Source organism: Falco peregrinus, chromosome 2 (assembly GCF_023634155.1).
Source record: "Falco peregrinus isolate bFalPer1 chromosome 2, bFalPer1.pri, whole genome shotgun sequence".
NCBI classification, from domain to species: Eukaryota; Metazoa; Chordata; class Aves; order Falconiformes; family Falconidae; genus Falco; species Falco peregrinus.
The window spans coordinates 23,513,579-23,533,750 of NC_073722.1; the positions used below are offsets into that span (position 1 = coordinate 23,513,579).

Consider the following 20,172-nt stretch of genomic DNA (forward strand, 5'->3'; position numbering starts at 1 on the left):
CGGTGCTGGGCCGGGGCGGGCCGGGGCGGGCCGGGGGGCGGTGCTGGGCGGGGGCGGGGCACCGTGGCTACCGAGCCCGCCCGGCCCCGCCGAGCCATGGCGGCGGCTGCCTACGAGCTGCTGGTGCTGGGCGGCGGGTCGGGGGGGCTGGCCGGGGCGCGCCGGGCGGCGGAGCTGGGGGCCCGCGTCGCGCTGGTGGAGCCGCGCCGCTTCGGGGGCACCTGCGTGAGTCCGGGGCACCCATGGGGGGGGGGCGGGGTCGCCAGCCCGGCCTTGGAGCTTCCGCAAGGATAGGCCTGGTCACCTGAGCTGCGTGGAAGCGGGTCCCAGTGCCCACGCGTGGCCGTGGGAGGGTGGCGGTTCTGTGGTCAATTCCCCACGCGTGGCCGTGGGAGGGTGGTGGGTCGGGGTCCGATTCCCCACGCGTGGCCGTGGGTGGGTGGCAGTTGCGGCTGTTCTCGGGGCGATAAGGGGGTGCCGGCCAGCCCCACGGTGGTGCGGCACGGCTGCGCGCTCTGGTACAGCTGCAAGGCAGTGAAGCAGAAAAAAATTTGCTCAGTACCCAAGCCAGGGGCAGGCTCTAGTTTTACATGTTGTGTTCCCCTGGGAGTTGCCGTGCCAGGACCAGAAGGGCAGGAAAGGGATGGTGACACCTTTCTCCTAGTAAATCTGTTTAAAATTATTGATGGAAAAAAGCAAACCCATGTCTTTGCAGACCGCGCACCTTCCGTGTTCTCATTCAAGGAAATGAAGGAAAACAGACAAACCACAAGCCCTTGAGGCACTGCAGGCGCTTCCAGCCCTCTTTCGCTAGAAACCTGCAGTGCTGCTTGTATTTTCCCGGGCAGAGAGCAGGGATTCACTGGGATGCTCTCCAGTGTCACCTTTGGAAAACTTCAGCCTTAAGACTTGCTCTTATTCCCCCCTTAGGTCAACGTCGGGTGCGTGCCAAAGAAGGTGAGGGTGCTTTCACTGCTGGCTCCCGTGATGCCTTGGCTGTGGTGTGGGTGCTTGCCGAATTGTGGGGAGGTGCTGGCACAGGGCACAGGGGGGAAGCAAAGGCTCAGGGCGTATTGAGCCATCGGGATGTCGTGTGGTGCTCAGACCCCGTGTCCCGTGAGCTGTGCCAGGCAGGGGTGAGGCATCGGGGAGCGTGGTAGGGGTTTTCCCAAAATCAAAGCGATCTTCCTGAGCTGACTTGTGGTTTTGTGCGGGCAGGTGATGTGGAACGCAGCGGTCCACGCGGAATTTGTCCACGATCACACCGACTATGGCTTCGAAACGCCTGGTGTCAAGTTCAACTGGAGGTAAGCACAGAAAGAGCCGGTTGGAAACGAGTGTCTCCCGGCGTGTGTCCTGTGGGGAGCAGCCACAGGTCAGTGCTGTGGCTCTGTGGCTCATTGTCCACCCAAAGGGGTCCCTGTGTGCTTTGAGGCTTCCCGTGGGTGGATGCTGAGCTGGTTACGTGGCCCAGATTCCTGCTGTATTTCGGGAAAGGAGGGGTGGCAAATGGCTGTGGGAAGAGACTCTGGAAAAGGCGGATGCAGGGAAGGCAGGCGCAAACCGTCACGTCAGCGGGGAAGGCTGCTGCCCGCTGCGTGACTCGGGGCCGCTCTGTTTTGTGGTGTGGGTGCCTTGTACAGAAGGGATGGAGCTGTTTTTCGCTGACCGCTCTGGGTTATTCACTCACGGTGACAGTAAGCCCCATTCTGTTCCAGAACAATGAAAGAGAAACGTGATGCTTACGTGAGGCGCCTGAATGAGATCTATGAGAATAACGTAAAGAAGGTGAGGATGTGTTTATCCTGCGAGCTGAGCGGAGAAGCGGGGTCTGCTGGATTTTTGGCTGCTTTTCCAGCCTTAATAGGTGTCCTCTTAACTGTGGAAGTCCCGGCTCCGTTAGCCAGCTCTCACACCTCCTCCTGCTGTTAATCATGGAACTGTTACTCCCCCCAAGGCTCACATCGACATCATTCGGGGCTATGGCAAGTTCACGGCTGACCCTGAGCCTACCATCGAGGTGGATGGGAAGAAGTACACAGCTCCTCACATCCTTATAGCCACGGGTGGGCACCCGGCTGTTCCTCCCGACAGCAAGATTCCTGGTGAGCCTGATGAATTCCTGGCTGCCTGGAGAGGTCTGCCAAAGCAAAGTGGGATTTGGGAGCTGGAGGCAGGAAGGGGGGCTGGTGCTGGGTGTGAAAGGGGCTCTGCTTTGCAGGCGCCAGCCTGGGAATCACCAGTGACGGCTTCTTCGACCTGGAGGAACTGCCCAGGTAAAGCAGGGCTCAACCCCTGGCCATTGCCGCTGGCTCCACACCCGCACCCAGCATCGCTGCTTCTCTGCAGGCGCAGCGTCATTGTCGGTGCCGGCTACATCGCGGTGGAAATTGCGGGGATCCTTTCCACGCTAGGCTCCAAGTCATCCCTGCTGATCCGCCAGGACAAGGTAGTGCCACCGGCTGTCCCCAGCCACACTTCCCGCCTGGCAGCTGCATTTGAGCCCACTGGGGTTTTTCCAGTCATCAGCTCCCATGAGCTTGGAAAGGAGGGGGAAATGGTGGTGCCGAGGATGGTGGCGAGGATGGTGGCGTGGTGTCAGGCTGATGGGTGGGGGAGGAGCTGGGGCGGAGGGCAGACGGGGCGAGCAGAATTGTGTAGGTGTGCTGCCATGTGTGTTTTGGCAGCACTAGCCTGCGTGCCCGGCATTTCTGCAGCCATGCATGCCACCGCACCCGTTTCCTTGAGCTTGAGTTCAAGTCGTGACTTGAAAAAAGAAAAAAAATAATATTAAAGGAAAAACAAACAGGAGAATTTATCATTAACCAAAAGTGTCCCAAACCTCTCGGGGGGCCCAGATGGGGCCCAGGTGCTGGGCAGTGCCAGCGGAGGGGGCTGCCAGGTGGTGGCTTCACCTGTGCATCTTCATGTGACGGGGCTGGTGGGTCCCTGTCCAGGTCCTGAGGACCTTCGACTCCATGATCAGCTCAAACTGCACCCAGGAGCTGGAGAACACCGGGGTGGATGTCTGGAAGCACACGCAGGTATGGGCATGCAGAGCAGCCCCGCGGCTTGTCCCATCGCTCCTGGAGCAGCAGGGCTGGGGAAGAGCCGCGGTTTGGGCACCGCTTGCTGGGCCACAGCTTTGGCAGCATCCCTGGTTCTGTGTGGTGCGGGTGCCATCACACCTTGCAAGGCAAAAGCTGTCAGCACCTTCTCCTGCGGGTCCTGTTGTTCCCTGCAGGTCAAGACAGTCACCAAGTCCCCTTGCGGGCTGCTGGATGTGACAGTGACCTCCTCGGTGCCTGGCCACAAGCCAACGGAGGGAGTGATCCAGGACGTGGACTGCCTGCTGTGGGCCGTGGGGCGGGAGCCCAACACCAAGGAGCTGTGCCTGGACCAAGTGGTGAGATGGCAGCACATCCCTTCCACACTGGTGTGAGGATGCCCATGGGTCTCCGGGAATCCCAGGGGCCTCCAGTGTTCCCATGGGTCTCCAGGGATCCCACAGATCTGCAGGGGTTTCACAGGTCTCTGGGGTTCCCATGGATCTCCAGGGTTCCCATGCATCTCCAGGGCTCCCACAGGTCTCTGGGTTTCCCGTTGGTCTCCAGGGTTCCCGCAGGTCTCTGGGGTTCCCATGGGTTTCCAGGGGTCCCATGGGTCTCTGGAGCCTGCCATAGGATGATGTTCCCACCATGCCCCGCCCCAGGCTGGGAACACGGTGGCCACCAGCACAGGTCCTGCATGGGCATTGCTTGTCCCATCCCTCCCTCCTGGGGCACATGCCGAGGTGGCTGCCATTTCCCATGGCAGGGTGTGCAGGTGGACGCCAAGGGCCATGTGGTGGTGGACGAGTACCAGAACACCACCAGGAGAGGCATCTACGCCGTCGGGGACGTCTGTGGGAGAGCCCTCCTCACCCCAGGTATCACAGGGTGCCCCGCTGCCCTCCACAGCCCCTTGGTGCCATGCCGTTCCACAGCTCAGGCTCCCTGTCTCTCCGCGCAGTGGCCATTGCAGCTGGCAGAAAGCTGGCCCACAGGCTCTTTGAGGGCAAGCAGGACTCCCGCTTGGACTACCATGACATCCCCACCGTTGTCTTCAGCCACCCACCCATCGGCACCGTTGGTCTCACCGAAGGTGGGGACAGACAGGGCATGGGGAGGCGGAGAGGCTGGGGACATGGCGGCTCAGAGCTGCTGGTTTGACGCTGGAGGAAATGATCCAGCCGGTGGTCCGAGCCTTGTACGACGTGCTGACTCCCTCTGTAAATGTATATGGTGCATCCCCTTGATGTATGTGCTCTGTCTTATGCTGCAGACGAAGCTGTGGCCACGCACGGGAGGGAGAACGTGAAGATCTACAGCACGTCCTTCACCCCCTTGTACCACGCCATCACCCAGAGGAAGGTTAAGTGCGTCATGAAGCTGGTGTGTGCTGGCAAGGAGGAGAAGGTGAGTGGGGGGGGACAGCTGGGGGCTGCAGGGGGGGTGGCGGGGACCACGGCTGGCTGGCCTCTTACCCTGCATGGTGAGCTCTGACCTGCACAGGCCGGGTCTTGCTCTGGGATCCATCTCCCCCAGCACCAAGCCTGGCGTTCAGCCTGGATTTGGCAGCTCTGGGTCCCATCCAGCCCCTCACTTCTCCCCCAAAGGTGGTGGGATTGCACATGCAGGGGCTGGGCTGTGACGAAATGCTGCAGGGCTTTGCCGTGGCCATCAAAATGGGGGCCACCAAGGCCGACCTGGACAACACTGTCGCCATTCACCCTACTTCTGCCGAAGAGCTGGTGACGATGCGCTGAGGTGGTGGCACAGGCAGCCCCAGGGACAGCGGCTTGCGGTTGGGGAAAATGTTTTATATGCCTTAAAAAAACGCCTTAACAGAAGGTGGTTGCCCAGAGAGCGTGTCTGTAAAAGTGGCGTGGCTTGCTTTGGAGTGGGAAATAAATGCAGTGATGCTGGCAAGTCTGTGCCATTCGCTTTATGGTGCCTGTCCCCCGCCGTGGCCAGCCGGTCCCTTGGTGCTGTCTGGGGGCAGGCTGCCCTCAGCTGGGCTCTTCCCTGTCACCAGGGCTGTGCGAGTGGCAGTGGGTGCTTGGGGTACCCGTGGGTGCTGGAGCATCCTGGGTGGGCTCTGTCCTCTGCCCCAGGCTCATGAAGGATGCGCTTGCGTGGCTGTTGGACGTGGGTGCGTCGGAGCACTGTTGGACGTGGGTGCATCCACGTTGCTGTGGGATGTGGGATGACAGGGGAGCTGCTGGCCTGATCCTGCTGCATCCCAGGGGCTTCCTGATCCCCTCCGCAGCCCCGTCGCTATCTGCCCGCTATCTGCCCTTCGTGCCTGCGGCTCTGGAGCTCTCAGACCTTGAGGCAGCTGGAAGCGGCTGGGGGCAAAGCCGGCCAGCAGCGGTGGGACACAGTGCTGGGGCTGGTTGAGGAACTGCTTTGCTTTTACTAGAAATGAATAGTTTGCATGAAATCGAAGTGTCCCCAAGATGGAAAACTCCCTGCAAGCTGAGGAGGAGGTAAGCGACCGAGGGAAGGGGACACAGGTGCTGAGCCCGGGCGTGCAGCTCCAGGCCTGGCTGGGGGGTCTCCATCCCAGCTGGCAGCACCGCTGTGGGCAGGAAAATCCTGCCCAGCCTTCCAGACCCCACCAGCCCGTTACGGGAGGAGTCTGTATGGCTCCTAGGGTGCAAGGGCACCCAAAAGCCCCAACGTTATTGGTGTCCTCGATTATCTGGGTGAGTCTTTGGAAGAGTAACGCTTGGCAAGGCTGGGGTGCACAGCGTCTCCTCCGGGCTTGCCACAGGCAGTCCTCAGGCACGTGAGTCAATTCACAGTTGCTCCTTTGGAATGACGGAGGCGTTACCCTCTCAATACGCCGTGATGGCATGTTGCCAGGATTTTTTTTTTTTTCCTCCTTTTAAATGACAAGTCCGGTCGCTCGATGTTTAAGGCGTATTTTAGAGCATGTGTGAGGTCTGCCCTGTGCTTTATAGCCGGAGAAATTATCAGAGCGCCCACAAACAGGGAAAGGGCGGGCGGCAGGGGCACGGGCGGGGCAGAGTGCCTCCTTTTTGCAGGAATTCGGGAAAAGTGCGGAGGGATGCTGGGCCCAGTGTCCCGGTGAGAGCGCGTGCCCCCGCCCGGGGGAACCGGGGGGCAGCGGGATGGGGACCAGGGTGAGCCGGGCTTAGCGGAGGGCGGCCGGGGGCCGAGCCCCGGGCGTCCCCCGCCCCCAGGTGGGTCTGGATGCCGGACACGGTGACCCCCCCGGGTGGCCCCCTCCGGGCTCTGCACCCAGCGCCCGGGGCCGCCCGCGTGGGGCGGAGCGATCGGCCGGGTAGGTGTCCCCCCTCCCTCCACCGGGCGGTGTCCCCGGGGCTGGCGGCGGGCGGGCGCTAGGACCCCACGGCCGATGGGCCACCCCGCTCCTGGCCCCGCCCCCGAGGCCGCCATCTTAACCCCCGGCCCCGTTGCCTCCCCCCAGCGGGACCGGGCCGGGTTGGGCCACGCCCCCCCCCCTCCGTGAGGTGGCGGCGCTGCAGCCGGGAGCCCCCGGCGCTCGGAGCCGCCACCTGGCCCAGGTGAGGAGGGCAGCGGCCGGGCCGGGGCTCGCAGCCGGGGCCGGGGAGGCCTCCGAGGCGCGGGGGCTCGGGGCGGCGGGGCCGGGCCGGGCCCTGCGGGGCGCTGGGTCTCGGGCCCGTCCGGCCGCTGCTCTGGCTGCGGAGCAGGGCCCGGGCCCGGCGGCTTTGGAGCCGGGCTGCGCCGGCCGGTCCCGGGGCTCGGGGTGGGGACTCGACCCGCGGGGTGTGCGGGGGGCTGCGGCCGGGCGGAACCGCCGAGGGCGGCCGGGGCGGTGGGGTCGGGTCAGCCCGGGGCCCGCGGAGTGCGGGGCCGGCCCGTGCGGGCAGCCCGAGCCCCCTGCTCCATGGGGGAGATGGGCCCCGGCCCGGCCCTGGGGCGGGGGGGCGGCTCGTTCGGTCGCTGCTGGGGCCCGGGAGCGATCCCCCGGCCCCGCCGCTGCCCCCGGTGCAGCCCGGACGCCCGTTCCCCGCTCTGGTGGAGGCCGGGCCCGGGGCTGCGGGGGCTCGGGAGCGGCCGGGTGGGTTTCGAGGGTCCCTGGGGGGTCTCAGCAGCGCGGGCCGGGCCGTGGTTTCTCGAGGCTGAGAACTCAGCCTCTGCGGTGGGCGAGAGGCACTTTTCAGCCCCCCCAGCACCATCTTCCAGCCCTTCCCTGTTGCGTGTCTGGACAATGCCCAGATCAGGTATTATCCAATTAGCAACATTTATTAACTAGTGAGTTAGTAATTATTCAGTATTTGAGCATTATATTAATGTTCAGGTTATGACAGTGAATGATGTACAACCTGCAAGATGCCCAGAGCGTGCTAAGGAGCAGAAGGTGCAATCAAGCTCATGCTGGACCTGCATTGAGCTTCGACACCTTCAATGTCCAACCTTTCTTCAGTGTTTCTACAACACTCGCAGCATTCGCAAGCTGAATAATCAACATTAAATTCTGATACTTGTATTCAAGGAGTGGGAATGATGTACAACCTCACGCAAGGCTCTCTGCAGTGCTGAAACACAAGGCAGTCTGTGATGTCCGATACTCATGCAGTGGTTATACAGTGCTTTGAATATTTAACTCATCAGTTGATGTCTATAAATACATTATTTACTTTTTATACAGTATTAAGGTATGATGTTACTATTCAGGTGAAGGCAGTGACATGACCTGTCAGAAGCCAAGTCTGCTGTAACGCACGGAGGCTGTAACGTGCTGGAGGAAGAGGTACTGTCTAGAGCTGAACCTCGAGCACCTGCTGTCGTAGGGAACTACTGCCTGTTCGCTATTAATACAGTATTTTCTACATTTAATAATTAGTAAATAGAAATTACTAAGTATTCAGTCTTCCACCGTTAAATGACAATATTCACACTCAAATGCTGGCTGGGAGCAGCGCAGGCACCTCCAGCTCCAGCTGCCCCAGGCTGGGCTCAAGTGGCAGCTGGGGGGTGGATCTGGCCCAGCTGTGGTGCCACCAGGGTCCACAGCACTTTGCAGCCTCCCCCCAGTGCTCTCCCTGGGAAAGAGACGCACGCACTGGGCCCACGTCCAGCAGGGCAGGTACACAGCCCTGTTAGGATCCAGGGGGTGCAGCCATGGTGCTGGGGGGCTGGCACAGCCCCTCTGGGCACACAGGGGGGAACTGTCCCTTGGCCCTGGGGGAAGGGGAAAGAGACCCTGGGGGTGACCTATTGCAGCATCATCCCAGAGCTGCTTGGGAAACCTCCATCACCAGCCCAGAAGGCTCCCAGGCTGTGCTCTGGCCATGGCCTGGGGCTGCCCCGGGGGCAAAAGCCACAGGGCATCTCCTGCCCTTCCCACCCCAGTGGAGCCTCCCTGCCCCCAGCTGTTTGGTGCCCAGCTTCCTCCCTCAGTCACACCCCCCCCCCCCAGGCCATCAGCCAGCCCCCACCGTGAGAACACCAAACACCTCCCTGCTCCCTATCGCTGCAGCCCTGAGGGGCTCCTGCCCCACCAGGGAACAGCAGCAGGCTGAAGGAGGGGAGGCACGGGGAAAGGACACCGCAGTCACGCTCTGTATCAGGTTTGTATTCCAACTTTACTCTCCAGTGTGCAGTGAGATGGGACAGTTAGCCCCCGCCATGACAATTCGTGTCCTTGCTGCCCCCTCCCCACAGTCAGCACTGCCCCAAAATGAACCTCCCAACCCCCAAATACCAAGCACCAGGGTTCCAGTTTGCTTTTCTGTAAGGTTTTGCCTCATTTTAAGAAGCAAACAAAGGCTGCTTGCCTTGGGTATTAAACAAGGAGATGTTGCTTCTCTTACATTACTTCCCCAGTGAGGTGGGGAACTGACCCCGAGCCCCGCAGAGGGTCCCTGTGGCTCTCCCCCAGCTGATGTGGAGCCACCTCTCCATGCTGGGGGGTAACAGTGTCCCTGCGATGCCCCACCACAGGCCTGGGCCTCCTCTTTGTGCTACCGAGGGAGGTGCTGGGCTCCCCAGGGAAGTGGCGGCAGTGGAGCCATGGATGGAGAATTCCGTGCTGCCTGCCTGGCCTGGCTCCAGTGGTGCAGTGAGGCAGCTCAGCTGGGAACAGAGGTAAGCTAGAGCCGCTCCTTACAAGAGTATAAAAATACCAGCGTAAGTTCTCAGCTTTTTTTTCTTTTTTTTTTTCTTTTTTTTTTTTTTTTTCTTCAATTTGTAAAAAGCTTTTACCAAACCAAAGTGTATGCTCCATTAAACTTCTGTTCCGTCGTGCAAATTGCTGTGGACTTTGACTTCCAAGTTCACCTGCTTCACCTTCCTGCCTTTCCCCTCACAGATGCCACCAGTTTCCCTCAATATATTAACGTTCCTCACGGTGCAGTACTGGCTGTCTGCAGCTGCCTTGGCGCCCCTGGGCAGCTCCACCTTGGTGTTCAGGGGATGCTGCTCTGGGGCGGCCCGGGCAGCCTTTCGCTTCCTCCGCAGCTTTCGGCACTTCCTGGTGAGCAGGCAAAATCCCGAAAGCACCAGAAGCAGCAGGGTAACCGCAGCGAAGGCGCTCCCCAGGGAAGCACCCGTTTGAGATAAGGACGCTGAGACGGCACCTTCTTCCCTCTCCAAGATCAGTGACTTCATGTTGGTGCCGTTCTTGATCTGGTCACCTTCGTTGTCATAGATCAAGGAGTCATCCAGCATCAGCCTCCCGTTGCTATCTATCAGGTCCCTGCGGCTGCGTTTCCAGCGGTGAGTGAGGGATCGCTGAACGCGAGGCCCTGCCATGCTCTCCGGGCCAATTATGTAGATGACTTGAAGGTACCACTGGTGTCCAGCTTCCACCTTTAGGAAAGGGAAGACACACAGAAAATTTTAACTATGGCTTTTAGATCAAGTGATTTTGTAAAATAAAGGTAGAGATGGTTGCATTTTGCATCCCATTTCTTGACTCGTGCAAATATCAAACAAAAAAGTCTGTGTGTTTTTATAAGCACCTACAATAATATTTATCACCAAGTGAGATTTCAGTCTTCTCGTCTGTCTTTGGCAACTGCAATAATTAATGTAGGAACATTAATAATATGTTGTTAAAGAGCTGCTTTCCTGAGTGCCTTGGAAAAAAACAATCACCAGACTGAATTCCTCACCTCCGTTTTCTATTCTGGAGTTTGCTTCTTAACTGGCTCCACAGTTAATTTATGATGTGACCCTTAAGAAGCCCCTTAAGCAAACAGAGGTCACAGAGTTACAAAGAGGGTCTCTCTGGGGAGGGACAAAAAAAGCCCCAGGAATGAGGATATAAAATTCTGCCATCGATCAGGAGCTGCCTCTGTGTCCCTCCTGTTTCTGCCACAATCTGCTTGGCTCCTCCAAGTCTCATACTCTGCGCATGGAGAGGAACCGCAACCCGAGGTCACCTGCCCCTGTGACGGGGAAGGGGTGCAGAGAGCTCTGAGCTGCGGTGACCTTTAGAGGAAGGGCCAGCACCAGCACCGTGTATGTGCTCCATGGCTGAACACGGAGTCTGATCTTGCACCTCTTATTTACCCCCAGGCAAATCAAGGAGAGGCGTGCCACAGTGTCGTCTGCAAATGCAGATGACCACGTGCACGTGAGGCCACCTCTCTTTACAGAGACCATGTTGCGGGTGGGTGTGGAGACCACGCGTCCCACCGCACCATCAGAAAAGTTGGGTGAGAGTTGCCCTTACACCGCAGAAAGCTGCAAGAGCTATCCCTGCACCGGTTTGGCTTCTCTAGGCAGCATCAGGCCCAGAGCTTACCGTTCACAAAGTATTTGGGACACCCTGGCCAGGGAAGTTAGTTTTGGGCTACGGATACCGCTCAGTATGTACCTTGTAGAGAGCATCCACCTTGAGAGTAAATCCATCGACTCCGGGCATGCTGCTTACTGAATGGAACTCGGACAGTTCGGAAGCAAAGTGGGCGTCAAAAGGCACATCGTGGAAATACTTATCTGTCACTTCTGGTTGGTTTCGGTCCTGGAAATGAGAGAGGAGTTAGGAAGAGGAGTGCATGCTGTTGTCTTTCCAAAGGGAAGCCAGAAGCCAGGTCACTAAATAACACCCACGTACTGCCACAGGAATCGAATCCAAATGCCTGGTCTCCAGAGCTACATATGGCCGTGGACACTTCTTTAAACACATAGCTTACCGCACAGAAAATATTTGTGACCTATATGGTTTGTAGACATTGATACTGTTTTAGTACTGATTGTCTTAATATTAGGTTTGTAGATCTGAAGATCAGGAGAAAAGTTGAGCCAGCCTGCTCAAACATGCATGCCAAATTAACACGATTAACGTTACCCTTATCCCGTGAGCGGTAACGGGGCTGCCAGCAAGGACATTGGCAAATGTTAACTACAAAGCACGTAGTGAGAGGTGAATGCATCTTGGGAACTAATCGGAGATTTATACAAGAAGAATTTCTGAGTAACTGGTAAATAGATCTCTCTTTATATGATGCCAGTCTAGTCAATTCCGAGCCACAGCAGAAGCAAGAGATCAAGGAAAATTTTAAGAGTTTGGTACTTAACTTCTTTTTCTTCCAAATTTCTGGTTTGTTTTTTTTTTTTTTCTTTTTTAAGACTAAGAAGCACTCATGGATAAAGAATAAGGAAAAACTGATCTCGTCTTTGTGGTTTGCATCTATCTGCTCAGTACTGCAAAAAATCCACTGCATTTCACTTCCCATCCCTTTGTAGCCAGAATGCATTCCTAGCCAGGGAAAAAAACACCACCAAACAGAAAGCAGAAGCAGAGGACAGTTCTGTGAGCATTTCAGACCCCTCACAGGTGAGGGAGGTGCTTTGCACAGGCACCACGCTTTGTTCTGTGGCTGCACAAAGGCGCAGGGGGCTGAGGGGGTGGCAGGGTCTGCCTGGGGACTCCGCAGGGTGCTGCGGGGTCTGGGGGTGCCTGGGGAAGTGGAACAGAAAAGCAACAATGCTACATCATTTGGGGCAGTCAGGCTAGGGAGAACAGGCAAACTGAAACAGCTGACACGTGCTGAACAGTGTGTGAATAAAAGCGTGATCCCGCCGCACAAGTCAGACGGTCATTTAGTTCCCAGGTCTGTTAGGTCAGCAAGAGGCCGAGTGACCAGACGGTCTGGACATGATCACAAATATTACTCAACATTGCAGTTTTGTCCATAGCAGAAAACTTACCAAGAGGAGAAATCGGTGTTTGAGGTGCTTGTTGGGTTGAATACAGCCATACTGGGGCCCCTCGTTATAGACGGTGCCCGTGGGGTCGAAGAAGGGCACGTAGCCATCCTTGCCTGTACACAGATAGACCTTCTCCAGCTGCAGTTTGTAAGCGGCATTTAGGTTTTGTTCGGGGTTCCAGAGCACGCGGCCATACAGGATTTGCCCTGAGGAGGTCGGGAGGTCAGGTTAAATTCTCCAGTTTGACAAGAGACCCACTGTTGGAGCCAAACGTGCCGGCTCACCTGCCTGTGGGTGTTTTGATTTGCGTGTGCAGGTGATAAAATACTGCGCCACAGCACATTCTTGTCATGCTGTTACAGGGCTGTAACGCTTAAAATGCCATTTGTTGCCATAAAAAAGGCAAAGCCAACTCTGAATTTTAGCCTTCTCTTTCAGAAGAACCGAAGTCATGATGACAGAAACATTAGGTATAAGCAGAACAAGCAGGAAAAAGAAAATAAATCCTACCCTTTGAAAAAGCCCCTTTGTAATCCATTTCTGCCAGAGACATTTCAGATTTGGTGGGGTCCATCAGAAACACCTTCTCGTTGTTACAGAGCTGAAACTCTGTGTTTAGGGAGTAGACGACGGGAACTGGGCGGTTTGTCTGCTGGAAGGCGATCGGGATCAAAAATCTAAAATGGGGACAGAAAAGGAAAAGGAAAGGTTTAGTTTGGACACACCTGAAGTTACACACTGGGGACCTGCACAGTCCGCGTCACCTTTCTTCCCTCCAGCTTTACTATTTATATATAGCCCAGCAGCCCACACTTCAGCAGTATTCACCCCAAGGCAACTCGCTGCCCCCCACCCTGCCCCAGTTTCCCAGTAAAGATGCAGAGCTCTGTGTAAGCGGCTGCAGCCTCCTCTCGACAGCTTCGATTTTCCTTCTCTCTGGGGACAAGCGAAGGCCATGCAGGCTGGGCTTCTGAAAACCACTGGCTGAGACATACCACAGCTCAGGACAGCCCCTGTCCTGGGAGTCCACGGTCTGGCTAGATGTGATAGAGGAAAGGCAGCCACGCAGATGAAGGCAACTTTTTTTCATAAAGTTTTTTGGGTTTTTTTTGTTTTTGTTTTTGTTTTTGTTTTTTTTTTAAAGAAAGAAAAGCCACCTGCCTTGCGCTCAGGAGTAACAGACCCCACCATACTACAGACTGCCTGGAGCACCCCAACAACCAGCCCAGCTCCTTCTCTCCCCTTTTCCCTTCCTGCTGCCACTGTAGGTGCCACACGCCTGCTGGGACCACACAAACAACCCAAACGTTCTGCTGCTGCCCCGCCGAGGACTCCTCACCGCTCAGGAGCGTGCGCCGTGCAGGGCAGGGGTTTGTCTCCAGGCTCTACCCATGGCTGCGTGGGCTGCACAGTACAGGGGATTAAGAAGATGGTGTACTCTCCAGAGTAGTCCTTCCTGGGAACAGAGAGGAGATGCTGTGGTCACCAAACCAGACTCGAAGCTGTTAACCCAGCTGATGCGTTTGCCTGACATCCACTGTTTTGTAATTAGCGTAAGGAGGCAAGACTAAGTTCATAGCAGGACCTCTCCCTCGCCCCAGAAACATCCATCTCCTCCAGCAGTCAGAGGGGGGGCAAATTTGACCTGCGGTGTTAATCTGACCCTCTGTGCAAGGAGCACAGACTGTAAGAATAAACAGTCACGAATGGAACTAATAACGAAAAGGAATTTTTTATAAAAGTGAACCAACTATTTCTAGATCTTAATATACCTACCTCCACCAAGCAGAGCACTACTGATTAAGTCAGTTGTGGACATGAAATCCTGCTTTTAACTTGCAGACTGCAAAACAACCTTGAATACATCATCACCTCTGCTATCTACCTACCTGCTGGCTTAACTGCTAGAAAAATGCATTTACAAGGACGTGAAATGATTTTTCCCTCTACTTGGACAACCGCTAGAGGAGTGTTTTCAGCCCTGCCAGCAGCTCCCTGCGAGCTCTGCCTCCTGACTGCTCCATGCTGTTGCTGTCGCTGCAGAAAGGACAACAGGGATTCCTCTTTCAGGCCTGGATTTGTTGCGCTGCTGCTGCTAACTGCATGCACATTCATTGCTGAAGAAACACATCGTGCTGTGGGAAGCTGCTGAAGGTGGCCGAACCCCCAGTCCTCACCTGTTATAGGAGCTGGTGGCTCTCCAGAGCTGGTAGGGAGAGTCAAAAGTCTGAGCGCTCCACAGCAGCTGCAGGTCAAATTCGATCCCTCCCAGGTGGTCTGGAGTCATTAAAAAAGACTTGATATCTGGCAGACTGTGGTGCTCCATCACAAAAAGCCCTGGGGTGAGGATGAGGAGGTGACAGGTAAGGCAGAGTACGGGGAGACCCCGTGCCGCACACCTCAACACAGAGGGACTTCTCAAGGGAAGAGGGACTTGTTCAGCTACCTGTGTTTTCAGAACAAATCTGTATTTGTACATTGATTTCTTCCTCTATCAGGACTAACGCTCTCACCTCTGAACTTGGCCTGTGTCTTGAACTCGATAACCAGCCTGCCATCCTCACGGATATAGATCCTGATGATCTGCAGCCGGGCTGAGAGAACGCTGTCCGTCTGAATCCCTGCACAGTGCAGCGAGAAAAAAGCCACACAGCACAGTCAGCCCTCAGGTGGGCTCTCTCAGCCCCACGTAGCTCCAGCAGCATTTCAGAGAGCTCCAAAAAGGCATGGTTTAATGTGGATCATTCTCCAGTGAGTCTGCTATACACTTCCTCCGTTATCCACATGTGCCGCCTACGTCTCACTCAAGCATCAAGGAAATAAATATACTGAGCTCTCCCTATGAGTAGCCTGTGAATGTAACTTACTTATTATGTAAAGTTGCAGACAATTGTTTGTAGGTACTCCTGGCCTTAATTCCTGAGGGGCCCTCCATGACCAAAGCTCTGCCAGTCCCCCCTCCACAATACTTAGTGTCACTGCTAGCAGAATAAAACCCAGGGTGAGGCACTGCCTGTTCCTCGTAGCCCTCCGAGCAGCAATATTGCTCAGGGTTGCAGGCACGGGCAGGTTCAGAGCACACACAGGCTCCAAAGACTGTGGAAAAGGAAAATTAACAGGCTGGAAATAGAAGACTTGCAGGCACAGGATAATCCACATATAGATGCACGGATGTTAGGTCTATAACCACTAGCAGAGGATAGGAAGGAGTTAGGGCTTGCAGGTGGGAGCACTGCTGATAATATGGGAAAAAGTCCATCCATGAGAGCCAGGAGGCTGAGGAACATGACTGAGCTCTCACACGAGAATCACTGAAAAGTGTCAGAGAAATCACTCCAAATATCCCACTGAGAGCAACCTGTGCCTGCCTGCGGAGACTGATGAAGCGATAGCTCTTTTCCTGCCGCACTTTCTAAGGCTCAGTGAGAACGGCTCCCATGAACAGAGAGAGGCTGGGGGGAAATGACAGCCCCTTACCAAGCTGACACAGATGCAGGCACAGCTGGACTCAGCCTCCATGCCCTCCACTTCAGTGAGTGCTACCCATCCTCAGGACTGCAGCAGCAGTGCAGAAACCAAGAAAAAGGAAAAAAAACCAAGAACAAACCAATTCTCCCCTACCCCTCCAAATGCCTTGGACCTACCTGTCCTCCAGAGAACAGTATCATAGAAAAAGGAGAACTCCATCTCTGTGTGATGCTCAAGAGAAGCCCAACCTCTTGGCGCTGTCACGTAGATATAGGACACGTAGAGTGGGACGTGGACTGTTAAGAAGGACTGAGCAGAGTCCCGTACCTGTTGATAAAACCCCAAAAAGGTGGTTTGATAAAACCCCCAAAAAGTGGTTATGCACCTTCCAAAGGAGTGACACTGGCCCAGCCTCGCAGCACCCACTGCATCTGTGTTCTGCTCTGCAAATGAAGAAAAAAAAGCCAGAGTACCTGCAAAAGAAGGCTCCTTTTTAGTTCTGGACCATGGATGTCCTAGACACAGGGAGGGTAATGTGGGGACAAAGTATTTCTAAAGCAATATAATGTCATCACTGCAATAAAGACTGAGCATTATTGGCAAACAATTAGCTGATTTGCAAAAAAGTTCTTGGTGGACTGCCATTTGAAAAATAATAATGAATTTCTGGGAAGAAGTATGCAAGCACAGAGGACTCCTCACACACTACAAAACTACGATTAAGTCAGAGGTGACTGCCTGAACTTTCTTTACTTTTACATGTGGGTACTTAAGCAAAACTGCATTTTAATTAAGGGTAAGTGCTAAAGCACACGGGTGTCCTGGTACAAAAGGAGCTGTGGTCACAACTTCACCTCAAACACACCCCCCCCCCGCCCCCCCCGAGTTTTCAATTCCATGAATTAAAAATAAGCAATTCTGCTTGCTGAGGACTGGCCCTACGAGTATCTGAAATACCACAGCTCTCCGGCTGTACATACACCAGCTATTATCTGTGGATATTAATATCTATCTGATATATATATATATATCTGTAGATATATTATCTATTATCTGTGGAGCACAGCTGTACTCTGCAAGCCCCTGGAAGAGCTCAGAGAGACATTCCAGACTGCTTGGTGCCAGTCTCTGCATACTAAATTATACAGTTGTTCAGCTCAAGTAGCTCCTCTGGATTTCCACAAGTAATTGGAACTATAAAAGGGAAGTTAACAAAGTATTCCAGACTGGCAGGAATTAAAAGAGATGAGGTTGGCCATAACATTCCGACTGGGAATTTAATACAAGAACCTAAGGAAGATGAGATACTCATTTGAGTGGGATGTACATGTATAATCCATCCATGAGAGGGCAGTGAGACACGTCTAGTAGCGAAAGCCACTATTTTATAGAACATTTTTGGCTTCTGGTCTGCCAGTCAGTTATAAGACATTACTTAAAAATTCCCACGACCTTGCTCCACTGCAGAGTACAAACTGATGTGCCTCTACTCTGTTCTTTGCTCATTTATATTGGCTAACAATACAGTCAAAATTGTAAAAGAACGGAGCACAGCTAAGAATGTTTTGTATTTCCAGCACACCCTTACATTTAAAAAAAATATTTTATGGGTGCTCTGAAGACTGAGAGAATAAAACCTATCTTATTTTTTTATTGTTATTTTATTGTTACCCCAACAAAAATAAATGAATAAAGTGCATTCTGCAAAACACCGTTCTTTTTTAGGTAAAAGTGGGAAAAAGCCATACTCCAGTTGTATAAATCAGAACAGCAAATACACACGGACACAAAGTGGAGCTTTGCTTAAGAATTGAGAAGGATCTGGATTACGTGGAAGAGTTTTGGAACTGGCACCTCACCTGGAAGTCAGCGGTGACAGACCCTCCACAAACATCAATTAGTTCAGTCATGTCGTAATAAGCATCAAAAGTCCAGATACAGCTCTTCAGGTTGAGGTGCTTATAGAGCTGGATTGTTTTCGGCTCTCTCACTGTGGGGTCGAACTGGTAAGGGCGGTCATAGCCAGGACCAAGAACGATGCTGTCGTAGGTCACTTCATCCAGAAACCCTGCCTCTGGGATTAAGAGACATCAGGACATGGATCACCCCAGATTTTAAAGAGCTTGAGGCCAAGAGGTCCCATTTTCACTCTCAAGTCATGTCACTGTTGTTATACCAGGAACTCAATGGGCTCCTCTCCCTTCATTATCCTAGAGGTCAAACCGAGTACACATGGGGAATGTGTAGGGGAAAACAGGGGAAATTGTTATAGGAATGGGCTAAGGATCCTAAAACCCACACTTAGCAAGCTATTAATTAAAGGTTGAACTTAAAATTTAAGAAATGCAGAGCAGCGTGAGTATGAAATGAACAGAATGAAGCACAACGATCCCCTGTTCACCACGGAGCCATCACGGGCTGCATTACCCCGAGTGTCACAGACACAAACTGCGTTTTTCCTCTGGCTCTCACATTTACTTCAGCAGTGAATTTGCTTTCACCGCTTCTTGTTGCCATGCAGGAGACTCTGGTGACACAGACCCAATGATCTCCTTCCTGTGGATCCCTCTCTAACCACACAGATACCACAAGACAGATTTGAAAAGCAGAAAATCACCAGCACTCCAGCCTCCTCACACAGAGCAATGCTGCTTAACCCCATTAAACATCCCCAGGCATCTTATCTCCTCTTCAACTGGGCAACTCTGTTCACTGCTATTAGTAGAGGAAGAGTAATTATTATAAACGTAATATTAAGACAGCCCAGAGGAAGGCAAAGCTGCCTTCTCTCCATTTCTTTACTGGCTTCTCCCTACCATCAAGTTTGGAAAGCAAAGGCCGGCTTTAAAGGTTACCTGAGATGCCCCTGAGGTCTCTGACGGTGACCAGGTTTGAGCAGACGTGCTGGTGCCTGTAGATAGACTCCGAGAGAAGGAAATGCAGATTGTGCAGTGGCAGGGTGGAGATGAGGGGCAGCATACCATCCTGATGGGGGATCTGCACTGAGATGTGGATTCTGGAACAAAGAGTGGATGAGACAGTGGAAAAAAAACCCCGCCCCAGCAGCCCCAGCACAGACAGGGTGAGCCTGCTAGTGGCAGCCTTGTATTTAGTCTCAACTACATTTCCCCTTCTACACATTGCTCCTTAAGCTGTCCCACCAACTCCAGTTTCCTGAGGGGAAGGCCAGGGAAGGGTGCAAGGAAGGGTACAGGAGCAGTGCCCTGAGCACCCTGTGCTGTTCAAAAGGTCACGCTGCACGGAGGGATGCGGTTTCAGACCCATCTGAGGTTCTCCTCTCGACCCAAGCCAGCTCCGCAAGTGCCAGGGGCCTGGTGAAGGCCTGCGCTCTCCCCGCTCCAGGCTCCTACCTATTGGGATGCTCCTTGTGCTTAACATCCAAGTACTTCAGTGTGGCGATGAATGACTGTGCCTGGAACCCTCGGGCTGTCCCTGCCACCACAGGGGTGTGACAAATGGCACTGTCCGTGCCTATGGTAACTGCATTGCTTCTCAGGGGGGTCCCCACATGGCCAGCTTTGTCCACAGCCTTGGCCACACAGCGCACGTGGAACCGCCGGCTGAAGTAAATGCTGTCCAGCACCTGCACGGAACGAGGAGGGAGAAACAAGCCTGTGGGTCAAAGACACCAGTGTTGCAACGTCTGGCTGCGTAGCAAAATCATTTTGTCCTGGGGTTTTGAGGCAGCACAGAGGCGAGGCACATGCAAACACTAACCAGGAGCATGCGTGTGCCAACACCTGCTTGGCCACTTGGGCATGTGAGCGCGACTGGCCTCACTACCTACGCCGCAGTAGATGCTCGAGTATGTCGGGTGCTTTACAGCTTCCAAACTCTGCCCACATACTGGGGGGGTGGGGAGGAAGAGGGAGCCTGAGCTGTTATGATCTGCCAGACTCCATCTGTCTCCTGCCACCAGGGATTTACTGAAGTGTCTGAGTGCTTGCAGCTACTTCCCACATCAACAGAAGCGGTGCTTTTAGTAGGCTCAGTGAAGAACAGTGCTAAATTTTCTGAAGCCAAAAGAAAAAAATCCCTAAAGAAGCACCCATGTCTCATGCCAATTCCCAAACCTGAGATTTTAGATATTAATCTCTGTGTAACTGAAAGGCACGCTACCCACTAAAAATATCTCATGCATGAGTAGGCGTGGTCTAGAAACACACCTGGATGCCTCAAAAGAGCTGAGACATCACAGTTGGGAGCGCCTGGGAAAAGTCCCCAGAGGAAAACAGTAATTCTGTGGGGCAGGACATGAACAGTCCGGGTAGAGCGAGGTGTCAGGCCACACACAGAGCAGTGCAGCAAAACGAGTGCCTGAAGGAACAGCAGTTCATCCCACGAGCTATGCCCTGCCTGCAGCTTGAGCAGGATGCAGGGCAAGCACATGGTCCCGCAGCCAAACCCTGGTAACACAGGTCGTGTCAGCGTGCAGAGCTCTTATCCAGGCACAGCCACTTTTCCAGGT

General features: G+C 54.4%; 2 protein-coding genes across 7 annotated transcripts in view; one reads left to right on the top strand and one right to left on the bottom strand.

The window, feature by feature from the left end:
* Positions 1 to 61: 61 nt before the first annotated feature.
* On the top strand, positions 62 to 9,952 carry GSR (glutathione-disulfide reductase). 6 transcript variants are annotated; one of them, XM_055795587.1, is made up of 16 exons: positions 62 to 225; positions 931 to 957; positions 1,219 to 1,307; positions 1,719 to 1,788; positions 1,958 to 2,105; positions 2,222 to 2,276; positions 2,350 to 2,449; positions 2,958 to 3,044; positions 3,245 to 3,406; positions 3,817 to 3,928; positions 4,012 to 4,143; positions 4,324 to 4,457; positions 4,658 to 6,595; positions 7,731 to 7,806; positions 9,000 to 9,143; positions 9,367 to 9,952. In XM_055795587.1, exons 1-13 carry the CDS (start codon positions 97 to 99, stop codon positions 4,805 to 4,807), a joined length of 1,395 nt encoding a protein of 464 aa, XP_055651562.1. In that variant the 5' UTR covers positions 62 to 96; the 3' UTR covers positions 4,808 to 6,595; positions 7,731 to 7,806; positions 9,000 to 9,143; positions 9,367 to 9,952. The 6 variants fall into 6 exon arrangements, with proteins under 6 accessions (XP_055651562.1, XP_013159288.2, XP_055651563.1 ...); XM_013303834.3 differs by having other exon boundaries at positions 7,731 to 9,143; XM_055795588.1 differs by having other exon boundaries at positions 7,731 to 9,143; positions 9,516 to 9,952.
* Positions 9,150 to 20,172, bottom strand: part of FRAS1 (Fraser extracellular matrix complex subunit 1) — a 173,614-nt gene continuing 162,591 nt past the window's right edge. Inside the window, exons 63-73 of the mRNA XM_055795592.1 lie at positions 19,055 to 19,287; positions 18,539 to 18,699; positions 17,543 to 17,757; positions 15,860 to 16,010; positions 14,729 to 14,836; positions 14,393 to 14,552; positions 13,555 to 13,671; positions 12,726 to 12,892; positions 12,216 to 12,421; positions 10,879 to 11,025; positions 9,150 to 9,866 (exon numbers count right to left, since the gene is read on the bottom strand). Of these exons, the coding sequence (XP_055651567.1) occupies positions 9,282 to 9,866; positions 10,879 to 11,025; positions 12,216 to 12,421; positions 12,726 to 12,892; positions 13,555 to 13,671; positions 14,393 to 14,552; positions 14,729 to 14,836; positions 15,860 to 16,010; positions 17,543 to 17,757; positions 18,539 to 18,699; positions 19,055 to 19,287 (2,250 nt within the window). The 3' untranslated portion in view covers positions 9,150 to 9,281. The remainder of the gene's footprint in view (positions 9,867 to 10,878; positions 11,026 to 12,215; positions 12,422 to 12,725; positions 12,893 to 13,554; positions 13,672 to 14,392; positions 14,553 to 14,728; positions 14,837 to 15,859; positions 16,011 to 17,542; positions 17,758 to 18,538; positions 18,700 to 19,054; positions 19,288 to 20,172) is intronic.

Coding starts and splice junctions, on each gene's coding strand:
- GSR (XM_013303834.3), top strand. CDS start 97: ATGGCGGCGGCTGCCTACGAGCTGCTGGTGCTGGGCGGCGGGTCGGGG. Junction 1,789..1,957: donor ATGAGAATAACGTAAAGAAG/GTGAGGATGTGT, acceptor ACTCCCCCCAAG/GCTCACATCGACATCATTCG. Junction 2,106..2,221: donor TCCCGACAGCAAGATTCCTG/GTGAGCCTGATG, acceptor TCTGCTTTGCAG/GCGCCAGCCTGGGAATCACC.